The sequence below is a fragment of the Ictalurus punctatus genome, chromosome 17 (assembly GCF_001660625.3).
Source record: "Ictalurus punctatus breed USDA103 chromosome 17, Coco_2.0, whole genome shotgun sequence".
Taxonomy (NCBI): Eukaryota; Metazoa; Chordata; class Actinopteri; order Siluriformes; family Ictaluridae; genus Ictalurus; species Ictalurus punctatus.
The window spans coordinates 19,931,196-19,958,726 of NC_030432.2; the positions used below are offsets into that span (position 1 = coordinate 19,931,196).

A 27,531-nucleotide genomic window follows, 5' to 3' on the forward strand; every position below is an offset into this window, starting at 1 on the left:
ATGACTAGCACCAATAGCACAGATTCATTTGATAAAGGATTCTATCTAGTTGCTTACAATTCTTTGGGCAATAAGAACTACCTGATACAGGCAATGGCAATTATTTACCTGATTACTTTACTATGTAATTGTACCCTTCTCTCTGTAATCTGGATGAACTCCAGTTTACAGAACCCCAAGTTTCTTGTGGTTTGTAATCTCGGTGTAATTGACATTTCTATAAACAATGATATTATTCCATGGATGGTGCCTGTATTTGTATTCAACCTCAATCACATCAGTTTTGAGTTGTGCTCCTCCGAATGCTTTTCATGCACTTTTTTGGTGACATGGAGTCATTGCTATCTGCTTTCCTTTGCACTAACCTCCTATCAATACTAATCTGAGGATGGTGCTTATCATAGCCGGGCTTTGGCTTCTGGTATTTTTGATTGAGCTTTACCCTGTAACTCTGGCCAGTGGTTTGTCCTATTGTAGATCAAGGGTGGTGCCAAAATGTTGTTGTGAGCATGGCCAAGTTTACAAGCTAGCTTGTGGAGATACTTCATATAACAGGAATACCTATAGGGTTTAACAGCGGTGCACCGCTGCCTGATTAATTCATAAAATGAGCTCTGTGCAGCAGGAAAATAAATTGTTTTAATTATTTTCTCACGTACGTTCAGTATCACTTCATAAATCCTTTGGGTCTTATGGAGTTGTCCCTCCAACTTCTCCACTGACCCTTGCAGTGTTTGTACCCGGTCCTTCAGGAAGGCGTTCTCATTCTTCAGAGTACTCCGAGTGCGTGCAATTGATATGTTTTTCAGACACTGCAAATTACCAACATTAGTACTTTGTTGTACTCCATACATGTTTATATTAGAAGTACAAATTAATGCAAAGCTTTTCTCACTTACCTTCAATAACTTGGCACCTTTCCCGTGAGTCTCACACCGCTGTTCCTTCAACTTCTCCATTGAGTCGTGCAGTGTTTTTCCATGCGCCAACAGAATGGAGTTCTCGTACTCCAGCTGAGCGTTGGACTCTAGAGCAATCTTATCCTTCACCTCAGCTTCAGTCAGAGAGGACTGGACATTTAACAAAAGATGTTATCAGCTTTATTTACTTAAAATAAAGGAGTTTCTCAAATTATCATGCCAAGACCATTCATTTTCATTTGTTACCTTTTATTACAAATGTAAATATCTTTATTATCCCAACATTTGACTGTTATACACGTACATGCATTATGTGTGTAAACAAAAAGTGCACACACACACCATAGCTTTTGAAACTGAACATTAACTTCCAAAGACAATTTTTTTTATTCCAAGTCTCTTATTCCACTTGAAATCAGACTGTACAACTCCTCTTCTCCAAAACACTGCACTGTTAGTGCTTTTTGTACATGTACTGTTATAAAGTATATTTATGTTTAGCTTATTTTCTTTTGAATTTGTATGTCAGTTGTTTAAAAAATATTTTTTTTTATAAAATCTGACATACTGAAAATGCTCATTCTGACCACTAGATGGCAGATGTTTTTCATCCACTTCACACACAGAAGGGTATACAATCTGTTTAAATCTGGTTTTAATGAGTAGCTACTACACCTACAGGACAGCTCATGGAGTTTAGGACTGTATTCTGCTAATTAGTAGCATTAATGAGGAAAAAAAAAAAGGGCAGTGTGATGAAGCAGGATTACCATCACCACCCCAAAGGTGGTGATTTTCCATTACCAGCACATCCCCCTACTAAACATGTTAGGTCCTGTTCTCACTTACGTTATAGAAGCTATAAACAGTCATCTCTCATCTCCCTCTCAAAAGCTTCTCATTTATATGATTCAAACCCAATCAATAGAGGTTTACATTAGTCAGTCATCCTATGCATAGATATACTTTATCCCCCCCCTTTAACCAGGAAGGTGCCATTGAGTTGTACTCTCCCTTAAATCCTGCTCAAGACAGCAACACATTTAAGTTTTACAGTAAAATTCATCCCCCATTTGCAAGTCACACTGGATTAGAGCCATAAGTAAGCATAAAACACCACGTACTGAAATTACATGCAAAATATCACAAGTGTGAGTGTTACTCCACTGATCACAACTCAGAACCCATCATTGATGAATTGTGCACAAGCTGAGTAGCCTAGACACTTGAATCAAAACAGCCAGATTGAAAGTAAAAGATGTTTAATTCTCCATAGCGTTAAACAAACTGAGGTGAGGAGCTTTGGATAAAGATCACGCGTCCACTAGACACTACTCCTGAGGAGTGAGGAGAGCCTTCTGCAGCAGCATCTCTTCCTAATGAGGGAAAAAGAGCAAATCCATAAGCCAGTCAAATGAAGAAGCAAACAGTGTTGAGGTGGTCCACCTACTTCTTCTGGCACACATTGGTTCACAAGAGTCTTGTGCAGTTGGAAGACATACAGCTGTACTGCAGTGGATGTAGAGCTGAGGAAAGACAAATTAAGCAGTCGAACCCATTTCATGTACAGCAGCATGTGCAAGAGCATAAAGAGAACTCCAGCCTTTACCGTCTCAGGCATTGGACCCATAGATTCTGGATCCGCAAATGTGAACATCTTCAGGACAAAGCGTCTGTAATGGGTAGGGTATGCAAGGCCAGACATCCCATTAACTGGCATCAGCCTGGTCAGATAGCGGTCATCCCTGTATGGGCACCTTTGGAATACACAAGGTAGTCACTTCCTGTTCAATACAGGAACTTGCCTACACAAGCAGAAGACCTGTGAAGAGCTTACCCATTCACCAGAAGATCCCACTGGGGAAGGCTGTAGGGGTTAGGGGAAGCAGTCGCCCAGCAGGCTCCCAAAACCAGGACAATATTTGGATCAGTTCTTCCCACAATATGCACGTCAACATACACTGGTTCCCTCAGAACCTTAGTCACAGCGTAGTCAACAGCACTGTAGTATGAGGTAAAGGCTACTTCATCTGATGGGTGGCAGGGGGAGGACAGGGAGATGAATCCTGTTCAAACCATTCACAATTCAGACTGCATTCTAATATCCAAACAGGAGTTTCTCACCTTCTACACACCCCTTTGCAACACAGTGACCATTTCCTAGTCTTAGTTCTACTTGGAATGGTCCAGAAGCAACAATGGACAGAGGATCAGCATTGGCTGAAGGGTCAATAGCCAGAGTGAAGCCTACAAAGGAAACAATAGATCAGTACAAGCCTTAAAGAATCTTCTGCCATAAGTTTTAGTTAGCTTACTCATAGTGAGTGTCTCTGGTGGTTGCACCTCGGGGTCCAACTCCAACCTCATAGGAGGAGAGCATCCTGTTTTCATAGATCACATAACCACCTTGTACTTGGACAGAGTGGAATGGAATAGCAGAGCACACACCTTCCAAACTACTTAACAAAATCAAACATCTATTGGGGAACAATTAAGCACAAACCATCATGGTCATCCCACAAGCAGTTACAGGAAACTGGTATATAGCAAAGGCTGTATTTGAGTCAACAGGACTACAGGGTCCAGTGTTTCCTCCCAACATGCTGATGGACTCCAGGCTTATCCTGGGAAATGTTGTATCTCTGGCCACCACCAGCACAAACTGGCCATCAAGGGTACACTGATTTCATGTCTGGGTGTAAAAGTGTTTTGCGTACATTAAAGCACATATGAATTCTCTCCATTTGTTTCTGTCCCCGGACTGCCGGTAAAACTGACCAGTGACAGAGCGCGTGAACGCTGCAGCAATAACCGGCACCAACTTCCAGTTACAGAGCGACGGTTACACTGGGATTTTAAAAAATGACAGCTAATGACATCTCTCTGTGCAAATGTTTGTACACCTTTAGTTGAAAAGAACAAAGAAATGTATAAATAAACTCTCTCGCCTAAACTCTCTATTTAAAGCCACGCCCACTCTGTCTGTCTGCCCATTCTTTCACGCCCACTCTGCCTTTCGCTCTATAACACACAAAGAACCAGAAAGTTTATTTCAGAGACTCTCTCACACACACACTCACTCTCTCAGCGTGTTAGTGCAAGAAAATGGCAGAATCCAGTATTTCAGTAGATCAGTTCAGCTGTCCAGTGTGTCTGGATCTCCTGAAGGATCCAGTAGTTACTCCCTGTGGCCACAGTTACTGTCAAGTGTGTATTAATGGCCGCTGGGATCAGGAGGATCTGAAGGGCGTCTACAGCTGTCCCCAGTGTAGAGAGACTTTCACTCCAAGGCCTGTTATACGCAGGAACAACATGCTGGCTTAAGTGGTGGAGAACCTGAAGGAGACTAAACTCCACACTGCTTCTCCTGCTCACTATTACGCTGGACCTGGAGATGTGGAGTGTGATTCCTGCACCGGGATAAAACACAAAGCCGTCAAGTCCTGTTTTGTGTGTCAGGCCTCCTATTGTGAAGATCATCTTAAACCTCACTATCAGGCTCCTGCCTTTAAGAAGCACAAGTTATTTGAAGCCTGTGCAGAGCTCCAGGAGAAGATCTGCTCTCAGCACGACGAACCGATTGAGATCTACTGTTGTACTGACCAAAGCTTCATCTGTTACTTGTGTACGATGGATGATCACAAAGGCCATGATACGGTTTCAACTAAAACAGTAAGAACTGAAAAACAGGTGAGAACTGGATATCATTATTCTGTTAAAAGTCAAAATATATCTATTCATAATCTAATTTCTATTTAGTTGTGTGTGTGTGTGTGTGTGTGTGTGTGTGTGTGTGTGTGTGTGTGTGTGTGTGTGAGTGAGAGAGAGAGAGAGATACACTACATACTGTGTAACATGACTGGAAAATGCAAAATGTGTTTGAAGTCTCATTTGTGAGTACACACCATCAACTAAATGACATGAAAAGTGATTGTGGAATTATAAAAAGTGGGGAGAACTCCGGGAACTTGAGCTGGACCTCTGGGTGGCTTCTGCTTCATGCTAAATAACCAAGCCCCAAAGAGCTCCAAGTAAAGTGATGTATTTTAGGATTCATTTCCAAAACCCTGTATCTGTTGTTCTGGATGTAGGAGTCCTGATCAGGGTTGAGGTGGATGTGGATCTGGAACTTCTCCTAGTAACACCAGGCACAAAGCAGGAGAATTCATCCTATAGGCCACCCTGGAGCACAACGCTCCACATTCACACACTCATTCACACCTGGGGGGAATTTAATATAGCCAGTTCACATATCTGCATGTTTTGTGGGAAATAGGAGGAAACCAGAGAACCCAGAGGAAACCCACACAACCATGGGGAGGACACACAAACAGTAACCCAGGACCCTAGAGCTGTGTAGCTGTACTGCTACCTACTGCATCAATTGGGAACAACTAGGGTTCAGGCATGTTGTCTATCACAACTTTTAGTTATTTCATAACCCCAATTCAATTTTCTGCAGGTAAAAAAGATACCTTAATCTTCCTGAATGTGAATGGATTCATGGTGTAGTCCAGTACAGTGAATACTGCTGAATTCTGTTAATGTTTCTGTAACAAAAACAGCATTATTTCTGCCAGCTGCCATTTTCACACAAAACAAAGCTTATTATGTAACAAGTGCTGAAGAAAATATGAACATAGAAGTTACTTTGTATTGGGTCTCTATTTTAGTCAATGTAATATTTCTAGTTTTAATTTAATTTCTAGCACTAATGCTTTTTTGTGCAATTTATTTTGTATTTTTATGTATATTCCTTTACTATAATCATGTAGAATATGAGCTCCTGATGCAGAAATAATGAAACATATTTTATTTGGTCTCAGAATGAGCTACAGGAGGAGCAGATGGAATCCCAGCAGAGGATCCAGGAGAAGCAGGAGAAGGTGCAGGAGCTGAAACAGAGTGTGGACACTATTAAGGTGAGGAGTGAAAAAACACACGCACACACACACACGCACAAACTCACACACACGCACGCACACACACAAATGGATGTTTAGAGGGAGACTCTTTTTAACATTTTCGTGCATGTGCGTGTGTGTCTAACAGAGGCGTTCACAGGCAGCAGTAGATGAGAGTGAGAGGATCTTTACTGAGCTGATCAGCTCCATGGAGAAAAAGCGCTCGGAGGTGAAGGAGCTGATCAGAGCTCAGGAGAAGGCTGAACTGAGTCGAGCCGAATGACTCCTGAAGCAACTGGAGCAGGAGATTGCGGATCTTAAGAGGAGAGTCACTGAGCTGGAGCAGCTTTCACACACACACGATCACATCCACTTCCTCCAGGTAACACTCACTGTCTGATCTACAGAGGGCGCTGTTCCTCACAAAGTTTCCTCCTAAAAGCTCATTACAGCAACAATAAATGTTCCTGTCTGAGATCACAAGTGTGTCTTTGGTCTGATTCAGTCTGAGATTCATTCGTTCCTTTCCTACACTTTTCTCCTTCTCTATTATGTGTTTCCTCTCTGTAGAGTTTCGTGTCTTTCTGTGACCTGCTCATGTAGCCACAGCGGCATCGGGCAGAGTAAATTAATAATAATGCTAACGCTACAAGCTGGGTCTAATTCAAACTTCTTTATTAAATAATTCCTCACCAATCATAATCAAGATTAGTAACTGTTCAGTCTGTAAACATATAGTACACTGCCGTTCTCTCTTCACTAACTCTAATAGACAGCACATTCACTTCATTTAAACTAACGGTTGCCAGATATCACTAGAAAAGTCAACTCCATCTTAATTTAATCCAATAATAATTTAATCCCCCCAAAAATGCAATATTATCAGCAGACATGGCACCACTGTACTGGGAGAACCCATCTAAAACTGATAAACAAACACAAAAACAACTAATAAAATGTAAAGACAGAAATGTTCTTAGTTGTAAATCAATAATTTAATATAAATAGATATTATAATAAATTCATAAAATATAAATAAAATGAGAAATGAAATAATGTTTAATTACTATGGATTGCATTTAATATTAATTTGACATTGAGCTTAGTAGGTTTCCTTAGCAGACCCCACCATCCCCAAGAAGGCATGTACCTGTTTTTTCGATGTAGGCCGGGGATAGTCCTTCACTTCCTCAATTTTCTTAGTCTGGTGCTATAGTAAGCCCCGACCAATGCGTTACTCCAGGTACTGTGCTTCGGTCAGCCCCAGATGGCACTTTTTGGGGTTGGCAGTCAGCCCGGCCTTCCAGGGCTCCTTCAGGATCTCCCCCGGGTGGAACAGGTGATCCGACCAAGTGGAGGAGTGGATGATCACATCGTCCAGATAGGTGACTGCGAAGGTACAATGGGGTCGCAGGACAATGTCAATCAGCCACTGGAATGTTGCGGGTGCCCCGTGTAGCCCGAAGGGGAGAACCCAGTACTGCCAGTGGCTGTTCACCGTGCTGAAGGCCGAGACCTGGTTCAGCTTCTGGAAGTCATTACAGAGGCACATACTTACATCGGGCTTCGGCATGATTAGGATGTGGCTGGACCAGGGGCTGTTGGACTCCTCTATGATGTTGTCCCACAGTGTCCGTCTGACCTCCTCCTCGATAGCCTTGCAGCGAGCCTCTGGGACATGATAGGGTCTTGATCTCGTGGTGGACCAGCTGCATCATACCTGGGGAGGTAGAGAACACATCAGTGAATTGGCCCCCCAACTCTGTTAGCTCCTGTTTTTGTGTGGGGGTGAGATCTTCGCCCAGTTGGACCAAGGAGCCCCTGTTGTGATCTGTGTCTATTGCAGCGAACGCAGACTCTACTGGTGCTGGCTCTATCCACCTCCTCAGCAGGTTCATGTGGTATGTTTTCGTTTCTGCTTTCTTACCGGGCTGCTGCAGGCAATAGTTCACAGTGCCCTTCTCGAGTACTGTATATGGGCCCTGCCACCGGTCTAGAAACTTACAGGCGCTGTTCGGCACTAGCAGGAGTACCCACTCACCAGGCTGCAACTCGCAGGGTTGCACTGGACTGTTGTACACTCGCTTCTGTTCCTCCTGGGCGGCTCTCATATGTTCCTAGATGATTGGGGCCACTCGGTCGATCTTCTCCTGCATCTCCTGTACATAATCAATGACCAATTCTTCCCATGCTTCCAGTGCCACATCCAGCAGTCCTCGAGGTTGCCATCTGAAAAGGAGTTCAAAGGGTGTGAAGCCCGTGGATGCTTGGGGGCACTCCCAGACGGCAAAGAGGATGTAAGGCAGGAAGAGGTCCCAGTTCCTCCCTTCCTCGGTCACCACCCAACGCAACACCAGCTTCAAGGTTTGGTTGAACCGTTCGACCAGCCCATCCGTTTGTGGGTGGTAGATGGACGCCTTTAGGTGTTTCACCTGCAACAGCCGACACAGATCAGACATTAACTTTGAGACAAAAGGGGTACCTTGGTCTGTCAGGATGTCTTTCGAAATCCCCACACGGCTGAACAGGAGCACCAGTTCCTTAGCGACGATACGTAGTACCACTGCCTCAGGGTACCTGGTGGCGTAGTCCACGACGACCAGTATGTACTCATGACCCCGGGTGGATTTTGGGAGCATCCCGACGAGGTCCATGCCAATTCTCTCGAAGGGGACGCCTATGATGGGACGACAGAAGCTCCGTACCTCTGCATCCATGTCTGGCCAGACAAAGCAGTCCTTCAGCTTCTCCAGGATGTTTCATGCCCCCAGGTGACCCCCGAGCAGATGGCCATGGGCCAGGTGCATCAGTGTTTGCGTTCTGGCCTTGGGGACTACCAAGAGGTCCACATTTTCCCCTCTGCAGTTGGTCCGGTGGTACAGTAGGCCTCCTCTGACCAGAAAGTAGGAGGAGGGGAGTCTCTGGTTCGGACTCTGGTCGACTCCCCCAATCTGATGCACCTGGGCCTAACAATGCTTCAGGTGGCAGTCCTCTTTCTGCTCTCAGCCGAAGTTCCCCTGCCGTTTCACTTGCTGAAACACAGACGAGATTGGGTTAGGGTGTGTGTGGCTCACCTTCTGTCCCAGTGTCCTCCTCCCCTCAGGCCATGTAGGCCTGTCACACTCGTGCTTCCTTCGATCACTGGGGCGGTTTTGGCGGGTCCAGTGTGGGGAGGAGACAGCCTGCTGGCCAGGTTTTCTGGGCCTTCTTCAGTGTCCCCTGGTCTGGCTCTATCGGCATGGGCCTGTACCCGGGCGTCCCATTGTTGGGGCGGCTTCAGTGGTGCTGTCCATCCTTGCCGAGCGCCAGGGTGCATTCCAGGGCAGTCAGTAGTTCCTTGAGTGTCCCGGGAGCTTGCATTCCCATGGCCTGGCGTTCTGTGGGCGGCAGAGTCCTCAGGAACTGATCCATGGCCACCTTTTCTACAACTTCAGTGGCAGTGTACAGGTCTGGCTGGAGCCACCTCTTGGTGAGGCGCAGGAGGGTGTCCATCTGCCCACATGGAATGGCTCCCGGCCTGTAGCTCCACTGGTGGAACTCTGACACCGCCTGGAGGGGGTTTCGCCCACAACACACCAGGATCTCCTTTTTTACTTCTCCGTAGTCCCCTGTGACCTCCGAAGCGAGGGCATAATATGCTGTGCACACCTCTCCGGAGAACAGTGGGGCGAGGATGCATTGCCACTCTTCGATGCCCCAGTTCTATCTGTGGGCGACCCATTCGAGGGCTTCTAGGTAGGCCTCGATGTCATCCTCTGGGGTCAAGTGGGGAAGAAGGCGCCTGGCTTCTCAGCCGGGATCAGGGTGAGGTGTGGACTTCTTTGGTCGACCATGGCGAGACCTGTTCTGAGTGGAGCCTGTCCTGTTAAACTGCTGTATGGTCTTGCCCACCGTGCTGCAGATCAGTGTCAGGGTCTTGGCAATCTTCTTATAAGCCTAGATCATCTTTATGTAGAGCAACAATTCTTTTTTCAGATCCTCAGAGAGTTCTTTGCCATGTTGAACTTCCAATGACCAGTATGAGGGAGTGTGAGAGCGATGACACCAAATGTAACACACCTGCTCCCCAATAACACCCGAGACCTTGTAACACTAACAAGTCACATGACACCACGGAGGAAAAATGGCTAATTGGGCCCAATTTGGACATTTTCACTTAGGGGTGTACTCACTTTTGTTGCCAGTGGTTTAAACAATAAAATGGCAGTGTGTTGAGTTATTTTGAGGGGACAGCAAATTTACAGTTACACAAGCTGTACACTCACTACTTTACATTGTAGCAAAGTGTCATTTCTTCAGTGTTGTTACATGAAAAGATATAATCAAATATTACAAAAATGTGAGGGGTGTACTCACTTTTGTGAGATACTGTATGTATATAAAAGCTCTTTTTTATCCTTCTCACAGTTGGAGGACATGCATGCTGAAAATGCTCATTTTGACCACTAGATGGCAGCAGATATTTTTCATCAACCTCACACAATGAAGGGAATAAAATCTGTTTAAATTTGGTTTTATGAGCGGCTACTACAACTACATGACAGCTGTATGCTGATAATTAGTTAATAGGCTATATGAGGAATAAAACACTTTTATTGGAAAATCATCCACAACAGGGCGGTGTGTTGAAGCAGGATTAGTGTCACCACCCCAAAGCTAACCATTTTCCTTTAACAGCACGTCCCCATACTAAACAATTTAGTTCCTGTTCTCACTTACATTATAGCAGCTATAAACAGTTGTTCTTCTCTTCTCCCTCTCAAAAACACTCGTCATGTTATCATATATATGATTCAAAGCCAATCAACAGAGGTTTACATTAGTCATCCTATGCATAGATGTACTTTATTATTTGTATTATGTACTTGTACATGACAGTCAGCTCAATTATTCTTGCTGTGGAATTTGTACCATTCACCAATTGCAAAGTTGTTTTGTGGTTTGTTTGTTTTTTGGAAACTTTATTACCATTACTGAAGTACACAGCAATTCCTTCCTGGCCAAACATATTACTTAGATTGATTATAGGGGGGAAAAATTAACTGTACATCTCAATATATAATTTTTAATCTTTAGTATGAAATTATTTGGATTAAAAATTGGAAAGAAGCACAAGGTTTCAACCTGTTGTACTGTTTTTGTAATGTAAGTATACATGGATAATTTAAGTATAAAAACATCTATCTATCCACCCACCTCTAGATCTATAATATATTAGTAGATCGAGTTCAATTACCAGGGCATTAAAACTGTAAAACATCTCCACTTTGTGGCTACTCTTCTCTCTCTATGTCCATTAAAGGCCAAACAACAAGAACATAAATTCAAGATCCAAATCTTCCGATTGTGTGGAAACAAAACTTTATTAAACAGAGATCAGTTTAGATACCAGAGGGAGCACTTGTGTCTCTCTCCATCGCTACATGCTGTGAGAACTACACACACTTCAGGCCTCACACACCACAGGCTGGTTTCCTGTGAGGCCTTCACTAATGCGCAGCTCCACACCAGTGCCAGCGTACAGTGGGAAACAAAAACGACAAAAGACCTCCGAGCCAGCATCGTCAGGATTCTCTGTTCAAATATACACACACAAATATACAGCACAAAAAAACAAAAACAAAACTACCGTTTCCGACGGAACAGCTGGAAAAGGGCGGATGAGAAGGATGTCAGGGATCGAGTCCCGCTCTACAGGAATGCTATTATTAGGAGTTCATCGTGATATAATGATAACATTTAAGGTGAATTAATAAACCCGGTGGAAAAGGGTGAACTGATTTTATTATAAACTTTGTTTGGATGACGAACATTAAAACAGCTCGTACGTGGTCCATCGGTTTTGATCTGATCTGTGTAAACAGAAACAATGACGTTAAATGCGGTCGAGTTTTTCACTGAGGAATTCCTCCACGCTGTCCGTGTTCCACTTGAGGATGCTGAGTTCTTCAGCAATGTTCCCGTTATCGTCCAGCAGCTTCAGTACAGGATCCGAGCCTCGCACATACTGCGGTACACAACAACAATTCAGGATTTTCAATTGGAGTTTAATGAATTTCAAAGGCAGGAAAAACCAACCATAACAAACTGTATCCAAACAAACAAACAAATTAATAATCACACATACAAAAGATAGATTATTCTTACTTTGACTTGTATCACATGTCTGAGATGTTTTTACCTTAATCTGAAGGCCCTTGAACATCTTCGGCTTGTCGCTCCTGACGAAAGCTAAAAAGAAAAGTACAGTTATTCTGTTCAGAAAGAAATGAAGAGGAAAACGTAAGCAGAAATAAACGATACGACATCCCAGCAGATTTATTAACAGAGAAACTGCAGAGCTTTCTCAATGGTTTAAGATTCACGTGGCTGATGTTTTGCTTTCGCCGCTGATCTGCTGCTCAAACAGAGTTTTTAATCCCTTAAATCAAACACATTCTTTATAAAGTGCTAGATTTGACACCTGGTTGTTTATTCCAGTTTTTCTACTCTAATGAACTCGAAACTTTCCCAGACAGAAAACAAGGACTCCACATCGGCGCATGTTTCAACTAGGAACATCGAGCCTTATTCATTTGAGATGGATGAAGGGGGCGTAGCTTACAGTGTCTAGTAATACCACAGCATTTAAAACAAAACAACTGTCAATCTTTCCAGATCTTTCGGAGTTGATTGTGTGATTTAGATGTTAAAGTAACGTACATGTTAATCGGGGCGAATAGAACTGTTCCAAATTTTGCTCGCTCGTATTTCATACTTGTCCCAAAGCTTACCTTGGACTTGAGGGAACCTCCCCAGTTTTCATCCACAGACCTCAAGGATGGCTCCGGGGTAGAGCTGGACACGAAACAACACTCAGTATAACATCATCATCATCATCGTGCAAACATGGTTTGTTGACGTTTAGTGAGGTGGCGCGTACCTTCCTGGACTCGAGCTGAGCCTCCTCCTGGCAGCACTGCCTGCAGAAGGGCTCAATCGGCGACAGGCTGAACTGGCCCAGCAAATCACACGAGCTGCACAGCAGGTTACTGGAGAAGCCGAGCTCCCTGCACGCCTCCGACGACAGCTCGGCTCCGAACGCTGCTAGCTGTAACACGCCAATCACACCGTCATAAACTGATCAACCATATACAGTTTGGTTTTGTTTATTTTATTGCTGCTATGCTACACAATAGTTTACAGCCCGTGTTGTGTATTTATTCTCCTGCACTTGTCTCACGCTGTTGTGCATTTGCACTTTATGTAGTCTTGCACCACGGTCCAAGATGAGCGACATTTCGTTCCGACGTTTATAAGCAACACAGTAGAAAATGTTTTGTTTTTATTCAAGATTTTATTCAAAAGCATTTCTGCTGTTTAGGTATTTATAGATCCTTTAAATATTTTTTTTTTTTTAAAGTATAATCACTTTGAATGATTTTAGCTTTTCATCTATATATATATAAATAAAACATTTATTCTATTTCTCACATACACATATCACACCTTTTTTTTTTACTTTCACTTAATTTGTTTTATTTCACCCTTTCATTTTTTTTGCACTTTTTACTACCTGACCATTCCTAATTTATTGTATTATTAATAAAAGGAACAAACATACAAATATAATTTGTAGAAAAAGTCACAGCTCAGCTTTATTTATTTGATAATAATAATAATAATAATAATAATAATTTAATCAAACTACTCAAATATCAAGCAGATTTGTTGGTTGGACATCATGCTCCCTTAATTTTCGAGGAAAATAACCAAATTATTTAAAAAAAAAAAAAAAAAAAAAAAAACACTAAATTAGTCATTTCAATGTTATATGCTTTCGATAATCAATGTTAATTTACTTGGTGCGACGTAACACGAAGAACCGGAAATTTAACACAAACACATGATTCTGATTTTAATGTGATGAATATTAGTATAAATTATTATTAAGTATATAAGAGATTATAAAATATATTTTAATAAAAGATTTATCGTTAAACATTTCAAATAATCTCAATAAGCCACGTCACGAGCACTGTAGCTAGCTGTAGTTAGCGTTTTAGCATACTTACCGATTTCAAAAGGATTCAATTATCCAATGTCGAACTAATAAAAAAAAACACATAACGAATACATAAATTATTTATTTAATCGTAATTTTAAGTTTCTTACCGACTGAAGCAATGGCAACAGCCAAAGTAAATACACCTCCGCAGCCATCGCGTTCCGTCTTCCGCGTCCTAACTGAGCGGAAGTGGTTACAAGTTCTCAGCCGGAAGTAATTCGACGTTGACCTGGACGTTAAAGCAAAACTACGACGCAGAGTATTATTTTTGAAAACTTTGAAACACATATATGCAGTTGTGATTTCTTTGGTGTGTTTTTCTTTACTCTACATATACAACCGTAGTTCTATATTTAGTAACTTACTAATTTAACGTATCAGGATAATTTACTGTCCGCACAGGCTGAATCTCAAACGACTCCTGACTTCCTGTAAAACTGCACTACATAGGGGATGACGTAACGGTTTCTGCTTACTACGTAGTGCACTATGTGTCCAACAGGAGCGCGTTTTAGGATTGAGCCTAGATTAACTAACCATCAGAGCGACCGAGGATACAACAGTAGGGTAAATAAAAAGCTGTTCCTCCTTCTGCGGCTGTAATTGTTGTTTCTTGTAGAATCCAGCTCGACGCCAAGAACTGAAAAGGAGATTATAGTGGATGTATTGAGTTCCAAACTTTCAGAGAAACGTCCAGAAGGAGGATTATTAGTGCCAGTAATAGCGGAGAGTTGCGACTTTTGCGAGATCTCAGCTGTTCTGCTCTCACCAGCTTCCGGGTCGTGCAGTGAAGTTCATCATGTCTTCATCTCTGCATCTGCTGGTCTGATTTCATGGGGAGTTTAAGGATCATGATGGCACCGAAGTTTCAGCTATTGGCGCTGCTGGCCTTCGCAGTGGCCATGCTCTTCCTGGAGAACCAGATCCACCAACTGGAGGAATCCAGAGGCAAACTGGGTGAGGAACAACAACTGTTTCTTCTCCGTGCATTGATGATCAAGACACTTTCCACATCCATCAAATGTATAATGATGATGTTTGGAGGAAAATCTTCCAGAATGCACATGTGTACATGTTATTAGATGTTATCTAGGAGTTGAGAACCAGCCTAGGAACCAGAATTTCCATCCAGGAGTGGTGCTGTAGTCAGAAGCTGACCCTGATGAAGGTTCGAAAGCAATCAAAACACTGCTTAGGGGGAATAAACAAGTTTTAGATTGTAACTGAACACCTACAAGGTGAGCAACAAGGTAATAAAATGCACTACGCTGCTGTTGAATTCTGGATTCTGATTGGTCAAAAGGTGTCGATTAATTTTCTGGAACAGCAGCTCTAGGGCAGCTCCTATGCTGTAGTTTATGGTTTCTCTGGAACATGGCAACCTGCATTTGAAGAAAGAGAATAAAAAGAGGGTGGGTGAGGGAGCGACTGTTTATAGCTGCTGTAACGTAAGTGAGAACAGGAACTAAGTTGTTTCAGCAGAAGTTAGATGCAACTATAAATGGATAAAGTATATGAGGAATAAAACTGCTGTTAAAGGAAACTTCAGGATGGTATCAGTAACTCCACTTCATCATACCACACCATCACTTAGTACTTTACTGTAAAACACACACACAGTGGTTTTGAAGCCATTTAGTAAATTGATATTTCTGTCTCTTTGCTGTTTGGATGTCATTAATCCTGGTCTGTGGGAGTCAAAGATGGGCTGAGAGCTCAGTTCTGCCTGTAACTGTAGAGCCACTGTCAGGCTTTCAGAAATAGACCCACTATCTGTCATCTTGCTTATTAAACACGTGTTAATGAAGTTAGACGCAAAAATCGCGTCTCGTTTTACGTCACTGTTACATTTTTTTCAGCTCGTTTATCAAACATCAAGTTTACACTCGATGCTGTGAGTTGTGTGAAGGAGGCTCACTTAACGAGAACCTCGACTGATCGGCTTCTGATGTAACTATCACTATCACTTAAATTATTTATGTATTTATTTATTTCAGTTACACAGTAGTTTAATGAAATGACTCTGAAAGAAAGCGATTCCAAAAACCAATAATCCAGTCCATACAGGATTTCGTGAAGTTTTTTTTGTGATTGTTGTGGCCAAAAACGCTTTATTTTGCTGGGGCTTTAAAAAAAAAAATTGCAATACAATTTTTCAATGTTTTTTTTTTTTTCTTTTTCTTTTCTTTTTCTTTTTCAGAAAACTAGTCGAATCGGCTGAATCGCAATCGCATGAAATAATTTCGCACGGTCTTTCATACTGATGTTTGTTGGTAAATGAGACCTTTTAGTAGGCGCACATGAATCGAAGAATGCACGTTGTGATGATGTCACACGACACGTCTTGGCCCAAATCTGTTCCTGAGCTCCTGTGAATATTGTGGCGTTTTCTTGATTAGATTTTGTGTTAATTTCACAAAATCCTGGAGGGATTGATAAGCCTAGTATTCAGTCAGGGCAAAAGTATACAAGGAGAAATAGTTGTTGTTGTTTTTTTGAAAACCTTTCCCAACAGGCGGTGCATGTGCTCAGTGAATTCAACAAACAATCAAACATTAGTGAGCACAAACAAACCAAATTTTGATGCCGTTACCATCTCCTCCATAAAAGAACTTAAAAAGCAGTACACTGTAACTAGGGATTGGCGTTTGGGATTTATTGTACTAATTTGCATATTAATGTGTTACAAGCAACTGGATTTCAGTCTCAGTAAACTAAAAATAAACCAGTTGAGTTCGAAAGGAGACTAATTAGTTCAATGATTTAATAGACTATTAAATGGAGGAATGATTTTTGTGTTTTAAAACAACTTCTGCAATCAAATCCTTGTTACAGCTTTTTAAATGGAGACAGTAATTACAATTTCTTTTAATACAATATAGTGAACATATAAAGTGTGATTAAAAGATTAAAACATCGCAGGAATTATAAGGTTCCATGTTTTTAACATGTGACTGTTAAAATATAATAGTTAAAGTTATTGAGGGTCAAAATCTTGTCTTAAAAACGTTTTAAAATAACAGAAATGTGAGAGAATCTTGTAATTCCAAGAGTTTATAATGTTTCAGTATAAAAATGTAATATTCGGACATTACCGCAGGTTGGAATTATACTCAATGAATCGCTCACATCATCTGCTTAAACTAGAACATCATTATTTAAATTAGATAACTGTTTTGACTTTGAGGTCATGTGATCAGGTACACATCGCATGTTTTTCTTTGCGTGGTTAGAGCCTATTATTTAGATTGTGTTTGATAAAGGAAGCTCCAGCGATCTCATTGGACTCTACAGAAATGCAGAGCTGTATTTAGGCTCTCCAGTGCCGTTAACACCTAAAGCACGTGTCACTTTGGCACTTGTGCTCTTGAGCACTTATGGGTTCAAGTTTCCAAACAGTCAGGAGGCCTCTTCCTGTACAGTTAACTCTGCAGAACTAACAGGGTCTGAGAAGAGGGTTGGACAAAATACTGCATGCATTTTACATCTTTGCAAAAGTGTCACCTCAGGTCTTTCAGAGTCTAAAAGAATCACTTCGTGTATCCAAAAGAGTTGCCATGGGGCTCCTGAGTCTAAAAGAGTCATCTTGGAACTCCAAAAGTGTAAAATAGTTTCCTTGGGGCTCAACAAGTGTAACAAGAGTCACTTAATGGATCCCAGAATCTAAAAGAGTCACTTTGGGTCTCCCTGAGTCTAAAAAGAGTTGCCTTATGGCTCCTCAAGTCTATACCCGTCACCTTGCGGCTCCCAGAATCTAAAAGAGTCATCTTGAGTGTTCCCAGAATCTAAAAGATTGGCCTCAGGGCTCCCTGAGTCAAAAAAAAAAAGTCACCTCAAGTCTTACATAGTCTTAAAGATTCACCTTGGAACTCTGTGCACCTAAAAGAGTTGTCTCGGTGCTCACCAAGACTAACAGACTAACGAGTAACCTTGGGGCTTCCCAAGTCTAGGAAAAGAGTCATCTTAGGTCTGCCTAAGTCTAAAAGAGTTGGCTCCCAGAATCTAAATGCGTCATTTAGGGGCTCTCTGAATCTAAAATAGTCATTTTGGTGCTCCCAGAATCTAAAATAGTCATTTTGGTGCTCCCAGAATCTAAAAGAGTCATGTAGTGGCTCTCAGAATCTAAAAGAGTCATTTAGGGGCTCCCAGAATCTAAAAGAGTCACCTCAGGGTTCCCAGAATCTAAAATAGTCATTTAGTTGTTCTCAAAATCTAAAAGAATCATTTAGTTGTTCCAAGAATCTAAAATAGTTCAAAGCCTGCCATGCCCCTTCAGTATTTAATCGAAGGAGTCGCTTCAGGTCCCAATAGCCTAAAAAGAGTCTCTCAAACCTCCAGAGTCCTGATTGAGTCTCAAAACCCCCCTGAGTCTCAAGTCCAGAATGGCCTGAGCCAAATCGTCCATGTGCTCCAGGTTTGATTGACAGGTCCTTGTGCACCGTTTTGTCCCTTTCACCTGGTGTGCACACAGAGCAGAAAGAAAATGAGGTGCTATGATTAGCAATAGCCTCTTCATTACTCAGCAGCAGCAGCTGCTCATCTGTTTCCGCTGCGCTAATGCTCTAATGACTCATCATCTGAATCCTTGCTCCCGGTCCCACGAGTATTAGGTGCTGTAAACCAAGAGGGTCAGTCTGGGTTCGGATTTAATGCTTATCGTTACACCGGATGATGGCAGGACTGCTTTCTTAATATAATGTCGGAAACCATGGTAACAGGTTAGGGAATTATTTACAGTGCTTAAAGTAGCGTTTTTGGTGAGACAGACTGCTAATTCTTCTTAGCTACATTAGCGTCATAGCGCCAGTGCAAAAATATATAAGCACCAGCTAGACATCGTTGAAAAGATGACATTATGTAAAGCCCTATTCACATGGGATTGGTTTTATTTAGATGCGGATTAGTTTTATTCAGACGGGGATTGGTTTTATTTCAGATGGGGATTGGTCTTATTCATACGGCGATTGATTTTATTCAGATGGGGATTGGTTTTATTTAGACGGAATTGGTTTTATTTAGATGCAGATTGGTTTTATTCAGACGGGGATTGGTTTTATTCAGACAGGGATTGGTTTTATTTAGATGCAGATTCTTTTTTTATTTAGACGGGGATTGGTTTTATTCAGACGGGGATTGGTTTTATTCAGACGGGGATTGGTTTTATTTAGATGCAGATTCTTTTTTTATTTAGACGGGGATTGGTTTTATTCAGACGGGGATTGGTTTTATTCAGACGGGGATTGGTTTTATTTCAGATGGGGATTGGTTTTATTTCAGATGGGGATTGGTTTTATTTCAGACGGGGATTGGTTTTATTTCAGACGGGGATTGGTTTTATTTCAGACGGGGATTGGTTTTATTTCAGACGGGGATTGGTTTTATTTCAGACGGGGATTGGTTTTATTCAGACGGGGATTGGTTTTATTTAGATGCGGATTGGTTTTATTCAGACGGGGATTAGTTTTATTTCAGATGGGGATTGGTTTTATTCAGATGGGGATTGGTTTTATTTAGATGTGGATTAGTTTTATTCAGACAGGAACGCATAGTACGCATAGAACCAGACATGCATCATGAAGACACGCCCAGCTCTGTGCTTTATACAAAGATCACTTATCCTGTTTGACTCGATCAGAATTACTACACACACTTCCTTCAGCAGCTTCACTTAATACACATACTAATCCCGCCCACTGTTCCTTTAGCACGTCGGTAGGCGTGGTGAAGTCGTCTAACAGTAAAATATCTCCATGTGGGGTAATCGATCGCTACTCTGTCTGCAGAGCGCGCCATCGCAAGGCTGGAATTGCGCGACATTGAGGAACGTCGCACTCAGGAGGGAGTGAGGGAATCTCGCGAGGACGTAGAGAACGACGTAGTGGTCATCTACAACCGAGTTCCCAAAACAGCCAGCACCTCCTTCACGAACCTCGCCTACGACCTGTGCAGCAGAAACCACTACCACGTCCTACACATCAACACCAGCAAGAACAACCCCGTCATGTCCCTGCAGGACCAGGTCTGAGAACACATGCACACACATGGTATCTGTCTGCCTGTCTGTTTCATGCCAGCCTTTATATCCATCTGTCTTTCTATCTGTCTGTCTGTCTGTGTTTGAATCTAAATGTCTGTGTTTGCCTCCATACCTGTCTGTCTCTCTCTATCTGTCTGTCTGCCTCTAATTCTGTCTGTCTGCCTCTAATTCTGTCTGTCTGCCTCTAATTCTGTCTGTCTGTCTGTGTTTGCCTCTATATCTGTCTGTCTGTCTCTATATATCTGTCTATTTGTTAGTCTGATCTTACCATTCTCTCTGTTTATTTATCTCCTGTATTATAAATGTGTATGTTTCTATACATTAGTAACACACACACACACACTTCATACTGGTGTTGAATTGTATCTGCAGGTGCGCTTTGTGAAGAATGTGACGATGTGGAAGGAGATGAAGCCGGCGCTCTACCACGGCCACGTCTCGTTCCTCGACTTCTCCAGGTGAGTGCAGCATGTGTTTACCTGCAGGTGTGTATGTTAGTGTGTGTGTGTTTGTGTGTTTATTATAACACTTAATTAATCGACTAAAATGAATCCCTGTGGTATTCCATCCTGATATTCTCTGCACTGACACATGTCACATTTCCCATCATTCCACTGCTACAGATAATCGTCTTTAAAATTAGCGAGAAAACCGAACGTCTGGACATATTCTTAAAAACATCTGGAATATTTTTCATGAGGAAAAAGTGAGCACCCTGCACATTAAACCTGACCTCCTGAGCTGACTGTAGTGTAAACACACAATGAAATATAATAACTATCCAATCAGAACTCCAACGTAGACTTAAACAACTATTTTTAAACCTGGTGCACCCCCCCATTGTAATCAATGTATTTTAACTAATTTGATTTTAATCCCTCTTGATTAGTTAGAGTGTTGGAGGTGTTACACATCAGAACTTTATTAAGTGAATAGAGTTTAATAAAACAGAATAATACGTTTCATGCATGTTTACAGTGAGAATTAAAAACATTTTGGTTAAGTAATAAAGAAAAACATCAAAGAAGCTTCTCTTCACTTCTCTTCTCTTCTCAGATTTGGCATGATGAAAAAACCCATCTACATCAACATAGTGCGTGACCCCATCGAGCGCCTGGTGTCTTATTACTACTTCCTGCGATTCGGGGACGATTACAGACCCGGCCTGAAACGCAGGAAACAGGGGGACAAGAAGGTCAGACTGCACCTGGAGTCCTCTCCTAATTCTTTCTTGCATTTATTTATTTTTTATTTTTTTAAAAAGAGATTTATCTTGAGTTGTATGTTGTATTGTGGATGCTTTTCTTGATACCAATTAAATGCAGTTCCTGTTCTGAACACTGGGTGTCGCTGTTTTGTAAAACTTAATCGGAAAAAGTCTTTCATGTGCTGAACACCGGTATGTTTTGTGTGATGTTAACACGAACATGAACTAACAAGGTACAAAAAAAAGGTTAGGCTAGTTTGTTTTGAGCTTAAATATGTGCTGTTTGAGACTCATAGTTTTTTTTTTTCAAGGTCTTTATTTCTTACACAATAATATATTCTGTATTAACCGTATATATTTTCATATATTTTCAAAAAAATCTGTAAAAAAGAAGGAAAAGAACACTTCTGTATTAAAATACAATAGATGAGCCAACTATCAGGACAAATTTATATACTTCACTTGTTTGCTCTGTTCTTGTGTTGTGTCTGTGGAAAGCTCTAACTGCATGTTTGATAACTCTGTGTGTGTGTGTGTGTGTGTGTGTGTGTGTGTGTGTGTGTGTGTGTGTGTGTGTGTGTGTGTGTGTGTGTGCGTGTGTTATTTTCTAGACATTTGATGAGTGTGTTGCTGCAGGAGGTTCAGACTGCGCTCCGGAAAAACTGTGGCTGCAGATCCCCTTCTTCTGTGGTCATTACTCCGAGTGCTGGTCAGTCTCTGTGTGCCTGTGTATATGCGTGTGTATGTGTGTGCGTGTGTGTGTATGTATGTGTGTGTATGTATGTGTGTGTGTGTGTGTGTGTGTGTGTGTGTGTGTGTGTGTGTGTGTATGTGTGTGTGTGGTGTAACAGGAAGTGTCTAACTGCACCATTCGTAAGCCTGTGTATCTTTAATTCTGCCCTAGACCTATGAGGTTAATGTAGATAGTAAGTAATAGTAAGTAATTACACTATAAGCATAAAGGGAACATTGCGTAGGTTTCATTTTCATCAAACGTATGGTTGAACTTGGTGTTGGTGGTGGTGTGCAGGAACATCGGCAGCCGCTGGGCTCTGGAGCAGGCCAAGTATAACCTGATTAATGAGTACCTGCTGGTGGGTGTGACCGAGGAGCTCGAGGACTTTGTGATGATGCTGGAGGCGGCGTTGCCTCGATTCTTCAGAGGAGCCACTGAGCTCTACAGGACAGGTACGCTCCGGTTGGGCACGGGCCAAGCTTCCCAACTTCTCATCTCACCTTTTGACCCACCGTTTTATATACACAGTACCATGTCTTAAAAAATATAGTCTTAGGTATCTGCACAGAAATGCTGTAGAGAAAAAAAGATTCCTTCAAAAAAAATAATGAAATGAAATGTTTCTACATTTAAAAAAACAAACTATTATAAGCAGTAATAAATAAAACAAAGTAATAATTGTTGTGACGACCCTTTGCTTGCTACTCTAAATGAGTAGTAGACTGTCGCACTGATGTCGCTTTCTTAACTGACATCCAAAGGTTCTTTTCGTAACCAATTTTTTTTTCTTGTTGGAAAAGTAATCTCTGGAAATATAAAATGACTGGTAAAAATTTATAATACTGTTTGTATGTATTGTATGTAGAGATTTTGCACAGTACTGTGTATATTCGTAATATAGTTCTGTACATTTAAACAATCGATTTAGGGAATATTTAAAATAATATTTGTCTGATTATAATTAAAATGGTGGTTGAGGCTCTGGGTTACTGATCGGAAGGTCGGGGGTTGAAGCCCCAGCACTGCCAAACTGCCACTGTTGGGCCCTTGAGCAAGACTCTTAACCCTCTCTGCTCCAGGGGCGTCTTTCAAGCCCATTTTATGCACAAGCAAATATTTGCCATTCACATTCCTGCCGTTTATTTAGAAACACTACAGAATACGATAAATGGCCGATATTTCAGTCTGTAACGCTACGTACTGCAGCAGCGCCGCTCGGGCATGGCTTAAAATCTAAACTCAGTAAATCTCAATGAATTTACAAACTTCATATACAGCGTTAATGCAGTTGTACAACTTTAGCAGATATTTGCATTTACTAAACCAGCGCAAGAAAGTACAGAAACGATCGCTCCACGTCCTGACGCACACGAGCTGTGATGCTTTTGGAATAAATTGGGATTTTAGTATGTGAAATGTAATATCAGTCTGTGTGCATCACGTTAATCCAGTGGTTTAAGGTTGGATTTAACGGCAAAGATGAAATGCACGCTGGCAAATAAAAGTTTTTTTAGTGTGGTGTGAATTATAATAATATCTATAACAGTAAATTCTCTACAGATAAAAAAAAAATAGACTACAGCAAGCTCTTTACATCGTAGCTGCTCACATGTTCTTTTCATCCAAAGGAAAAAAATCCCACCTGAGGAAAACCAGCGAGAAGAAGCCACCCACTAAGGAGTCCATCGCTCGGCTGCAGCAGTCGGCCATCTGGAAGCTGGAGAACGAGTTTTACGAGTTTGTGCTCGAGCAGTTCCAGTTCGTCCGTGCTCACGGCGTGAGGGAAAAGGATGGCGAGCTGTATCTCCTGCCGCAGAACTTCTTCTACGAGAAAATCTACCCCAAGACCACCTGAGAGGGACGAGCGCACTGCTCTAGTGTCACTTACTGTCGTCATATTCACTGGACGGGGACGGTTTGGCTTTGAGATCAGAAAAGTCTGAAACGTGGTGCAGCACGGCTGGATTTGACTTTTTTGTTTTTTTTATCTTTATGTTCATTCAGCTGACGCTTTTACACGTGAGACAAGGGGTGAGCTCAAGGCCCTACAGAGGCAGCAAGACTTTTCCAGAATGCATGTCGGACTTCTAAATAATAACCACATGTCACGTGAGTGTGTACAAGTTAGAGCTGCAGTTTAAAGTGATCTGATTACATTAACGGTGCAGAAACATCGCTAAATACAAACCGTCGTTAGTTAATACAAAGGAATTAAATAGAAAGCAAAAAGGAAAATAGAAAACTGTAGCTTTTACTCACCTTTATTTTATTTTTTTTTAATTTAGAGGGGAAAAAAAATCGTTTAAAAGAGCAAGTTGTGATGTATAGCGCCCTCTGCTGGATGCAAAGCGTTATAAGTAAGGAATGATAAAACACTTAAGGGGTGTGCTGTTACAGGAAAATAATCCACGGTCTGATTCAGCGCGATGTGAAGCGGACTTACTGCAAGCTGATTACTTTTATCAACGAATGACACATCATACGTTTTTGTACGTTACATTTAAAGTTGTAGAACATCCGTAAAACGAGTTCCCGTTGTCACGTACGCTATAGCAGCTGTAAACAGTCATTCCGTCACCAGCAGCGTGAACTCCTCTGTCCCGATGATGTCATGAAAACTCAGTTACAGCTTTACCTTTGACTCTAATACTGGAGACTCCTTCCATAAATGTCCTTGTGAATGAGTTGTTACTATAGAAACGATAGCTCATTCGAGCGAGCGCATTAATATAAACCCGTAGCTGAGAGTAAGAATGCAAGCAGAACCCTGAGAGGATGAAATTAGCCCGGTGCGTTGGCATGACAACGTCGCGAATCGCACTTTTCCTAATATATCTTTGAAACGATGTCATTCTTACAGGGCGTGAAGCGCTTTTAAACATTACAAACTGCACCTTTCAGGCGTCATACAGGAATATTGTCTATTTGAGCTGTGATGATCGTCCGATCCAATTTGACGGTTCGTGGTGCGTCACTGTATCTTTTCCTGACTTCTTGTTTTTTTTCTTCTTTTTTAATGACATTAAACGCTGTTTAGTTATTCAGTTGTAGGACATTTCAAGTGACATGTTAATTCTTTAATTGTATAATAATACTGTTAATGGTATAACTATTTTAGGTTTGTTTTTTTTTTGTTTTTTTTAATCACGGTATATCGTCACACCGATGTATTGTCACACCTCTAGCGGTGAACTCAGGGTTGGATGAAATACCTTTCTGCCATCACAACCATTTTTAAAAAGGTTTAACCTCATGGAATTCACGTTTATATTGTTGTCACGTGAATGCTACAACTCGATCACACCTGCAGTAGTCAGTATCCTCTGTTTTACCGTTCTTAAAGACTGAAAACTAAAGAACTCTGTTCTATAACGTACTTATCCTGCGCCACTGGATACTGAATTCTCAGAAATTATTTTATTTAGAGACAGCATGTTTATAACATTTTCATTTTCACTATGGTATCGATGTTGTAGCGCTGAATATCGGACAAAACTTTATACTGACCTGATGCTGACTTTCTCACTGGAGCAAATATTCCTGATGAATATTTTATCGCTGAGGTGATTACGGAGGTCAGGAGACCTCACGGTTATCTTAAATATATTAAAATGTGTAAGATGGACTGTGTTTTCTACATGCACAGATTCCAACAGTGAAAGTAATCAGACATAAATGTTTATACAGCTATTATTCTTTTATTTAACAGACATTAACCCATGTCGTTCCTCAGAGAGAAATTTCATTTGGTTTACTATATTACAATTGAGGTGTATACTTGTATTTTTTTTTAATTCTGTTTGAGCTGTCAGTCTGATTATTCTCAGGTAATTAGGCTGCATGTAAACATAGCCACGAATGTTTTTCAGTCCCTCAGGATTTTGCCATCACAGAAATTCAAGCAAACTCCACAATTTTCAGAGGAGCTTGCAATTTTTCAAAATTACAGCACATTTTCCACAGATTTGGGCCGAGGGTACGAGTATGAGTACAGCTAAAAGGCCTCTTTTACCAACAAACATCACTGCGAAAGAGCGTGCAGAACGATTTCATGCAATTGCGATTTCACTGATAAAGTAGCTTTACGCAAAAAAAAAAGCACAAAAAACTCCGCAAGTCGCATCAAAAATTTTGAATAAACCCACAGCAAAATCGAGCATTTTTTGGCCGCAATGATCACAAAAAAACTCCACGAAATCCTGTACGGGCCAATTGTGGCGAATTGATTACATTTAGGATGAAGTGGAACGTTTGGGTATTAAGATAAAAAATAAAAACCCAGATTGAGAGTCTTGAAGAAAACTTCACACTTTTATACAATACTGAAAAAATGTCAGTGGATCAAATCTGATCTCATTCAGCATTTCAGGTCATTGTTTGTCCATATCAGATTGTTATTGATTTTTTTGGTTTATTTTTTTCCTCCACTGTACTTTATCATGCTGGATGGGGGAATTTTTACCCCCCTGTTTTATATATTAGCTTTTTCATTGTGTGTGTGTGTGTGTGTGTGTGTGTGTGTGTTTGTGTGTGTGTGTCCTTGCACCATGTGCAAAAGAAATGTTCGAAATATAGGGCGTATGTAAACTTGGGATGTCTGAAGCATTTCCTGGAAGTAAAGGCACACAGCACACAAGTCTGATTTCTGATGCAACATTTACTCAACGTTTTTTGACTGGCCTCTTGGGGGGAAAAACAATGTACACAACAGAAAATGTCGCTAGAATTGGATATATGATAATACTTTAGTGGTTTAAAAAATAATGGCAGCTTTGGTTCTCTTTGAGATCCTGACCAATTGTCTAGGCGATGCTTAGTTTCGACAAATTTTAAGGAGCGATGGTCATGGGGGGGGGGTATGTAGAAATAAATTTGTGTAAAGTAAGCATTACAGTAATTAAAATTTTCCTTAATGTTGCCGAAAGTGGACATGATAAACCTGATTAGATACTGAAATACAACATGTGGCATAGTTTGGGGAATGTAATGTAGGTAAAAACATGTCAAACATATCTGAACAGCACTTAAGACCTTGATTTTGGATTATGATGCCAGTGAATTCAAATCAGAACCACAATTGGCAATATGTTGATTTGGCATCATTAAAGAGATCCAACTGTGCCCTGCTGAACCTTTCAAAGATCTGGGACAACAATCTAATGCACATACAAGCTGTACACCATTGTACAGTCTTTGTAGATGAGATGCTGAATGGTGAATGGGATCACCTGGGGAGCTTCTGTGCAAGATGGAGAAACTGTCTGATCTTATGCTGGCCTGGTGTTTGATATATCGGTCATGTTGTTGTGCGATACATCTCAAACACTCATGGCACTACAGAGGCTGATGTGTAGAACTTTATATCTGTATCTGATACAGATTTTATTTTATTTTTTTGTGATACAAATGTTTTGTAGCTCATATATATTAACTCTTATTTTTCCGAAAAGCATCCTACACAATTTGGAAGATTACTGATAATACCTAAACCTATAGAATAGATGCAATTATAACGTTTATGACGGTCTATAATTTATTGAGACACCAAAAATGTCTCAGAACCTGAATCTAAAATGCCTGTTTTAATACATCTCACTAATGTTTCATTTTGGATTGCATAACCTCACAGTTGATCCAGAATTGCACAATATAAACCCAGCGTATAGAGCCTGAGTGAATG

The 27,531-nt window shown here is 41.2% G+C and overlaps 2 protein-coding genes and 2 pseudogenes across 2 annotated transcripts; 2 read left to right on the forward strand and 2 right to left on the reverse strand.

Annotated features, from left to right (window-relative positions):
* On the forward strand, positions 1-800 carry LOC124629098 (olfactory receptor 52K2-like; annotated as a pseudogene).
* A 343-nt stretch (positions 801-1,143) lies between these two features.
* Positions 1,144-4,571, reverse strand: LOC108277569 (zona pellucida sperm-binding protein 4-like; annotated as a pseudogene).
* A 6,597-nt stretch (positions 4,572-11,168) lies between these two features.
* Positions 11,169-14,119, reverse strand: selenof (selenoprotein F). Its single transcript, XM_017491346.2, has 5 exons — positions 13,979-14,119; positions 12,747-12,914; positions 12,598-12,661; positions 12,006-12,055; positions 11,169-11,831 (listed from the first exon to the last, which is right to left on the reverse strand). The coding sequence occupies exons 1-5, from the start codon at positions 14,024-14,026 to the stop codon at positions 11,700-11,702; spliced, it is 462 nt and encodes a 153-aa protein (XP_017346835.1). The 5' UTR covers positions 14,027-14,119; the 3' UTR covers positions 11,169-11,699.
* A 45-nt stretch (positions 14,120-14,164) lies between these two features.
* On the forward strand, positions 14,165-26,487 carry hs2st1a (heparan sulfate 2-O-sulfotransferase 1a). The gene is made up of 7 exons (XM_053687327.1): positions 14,165-14,828; positions 19,655-19,890; positions 20,281-20,366; positions 20,965-21,103; positions 21,727-21,824; positions 22,146-22,303; positions 23,480-26,487. The coding sequence occupies exons 1-7, from the start codon at positions 14,705-14,707 to the stop codon at positions 23,704-23,706; spliced, it is 1,068 nt and encodes a 355-aa protein (XP_053543302.1). The 5' UTR covers positions 14,165-14,704; the 3' UTR covers positions 23,707-26,487.
* The last annotated feature ends 1,044 nt before the right edge of the window (positions 26,488-27,531 follow it).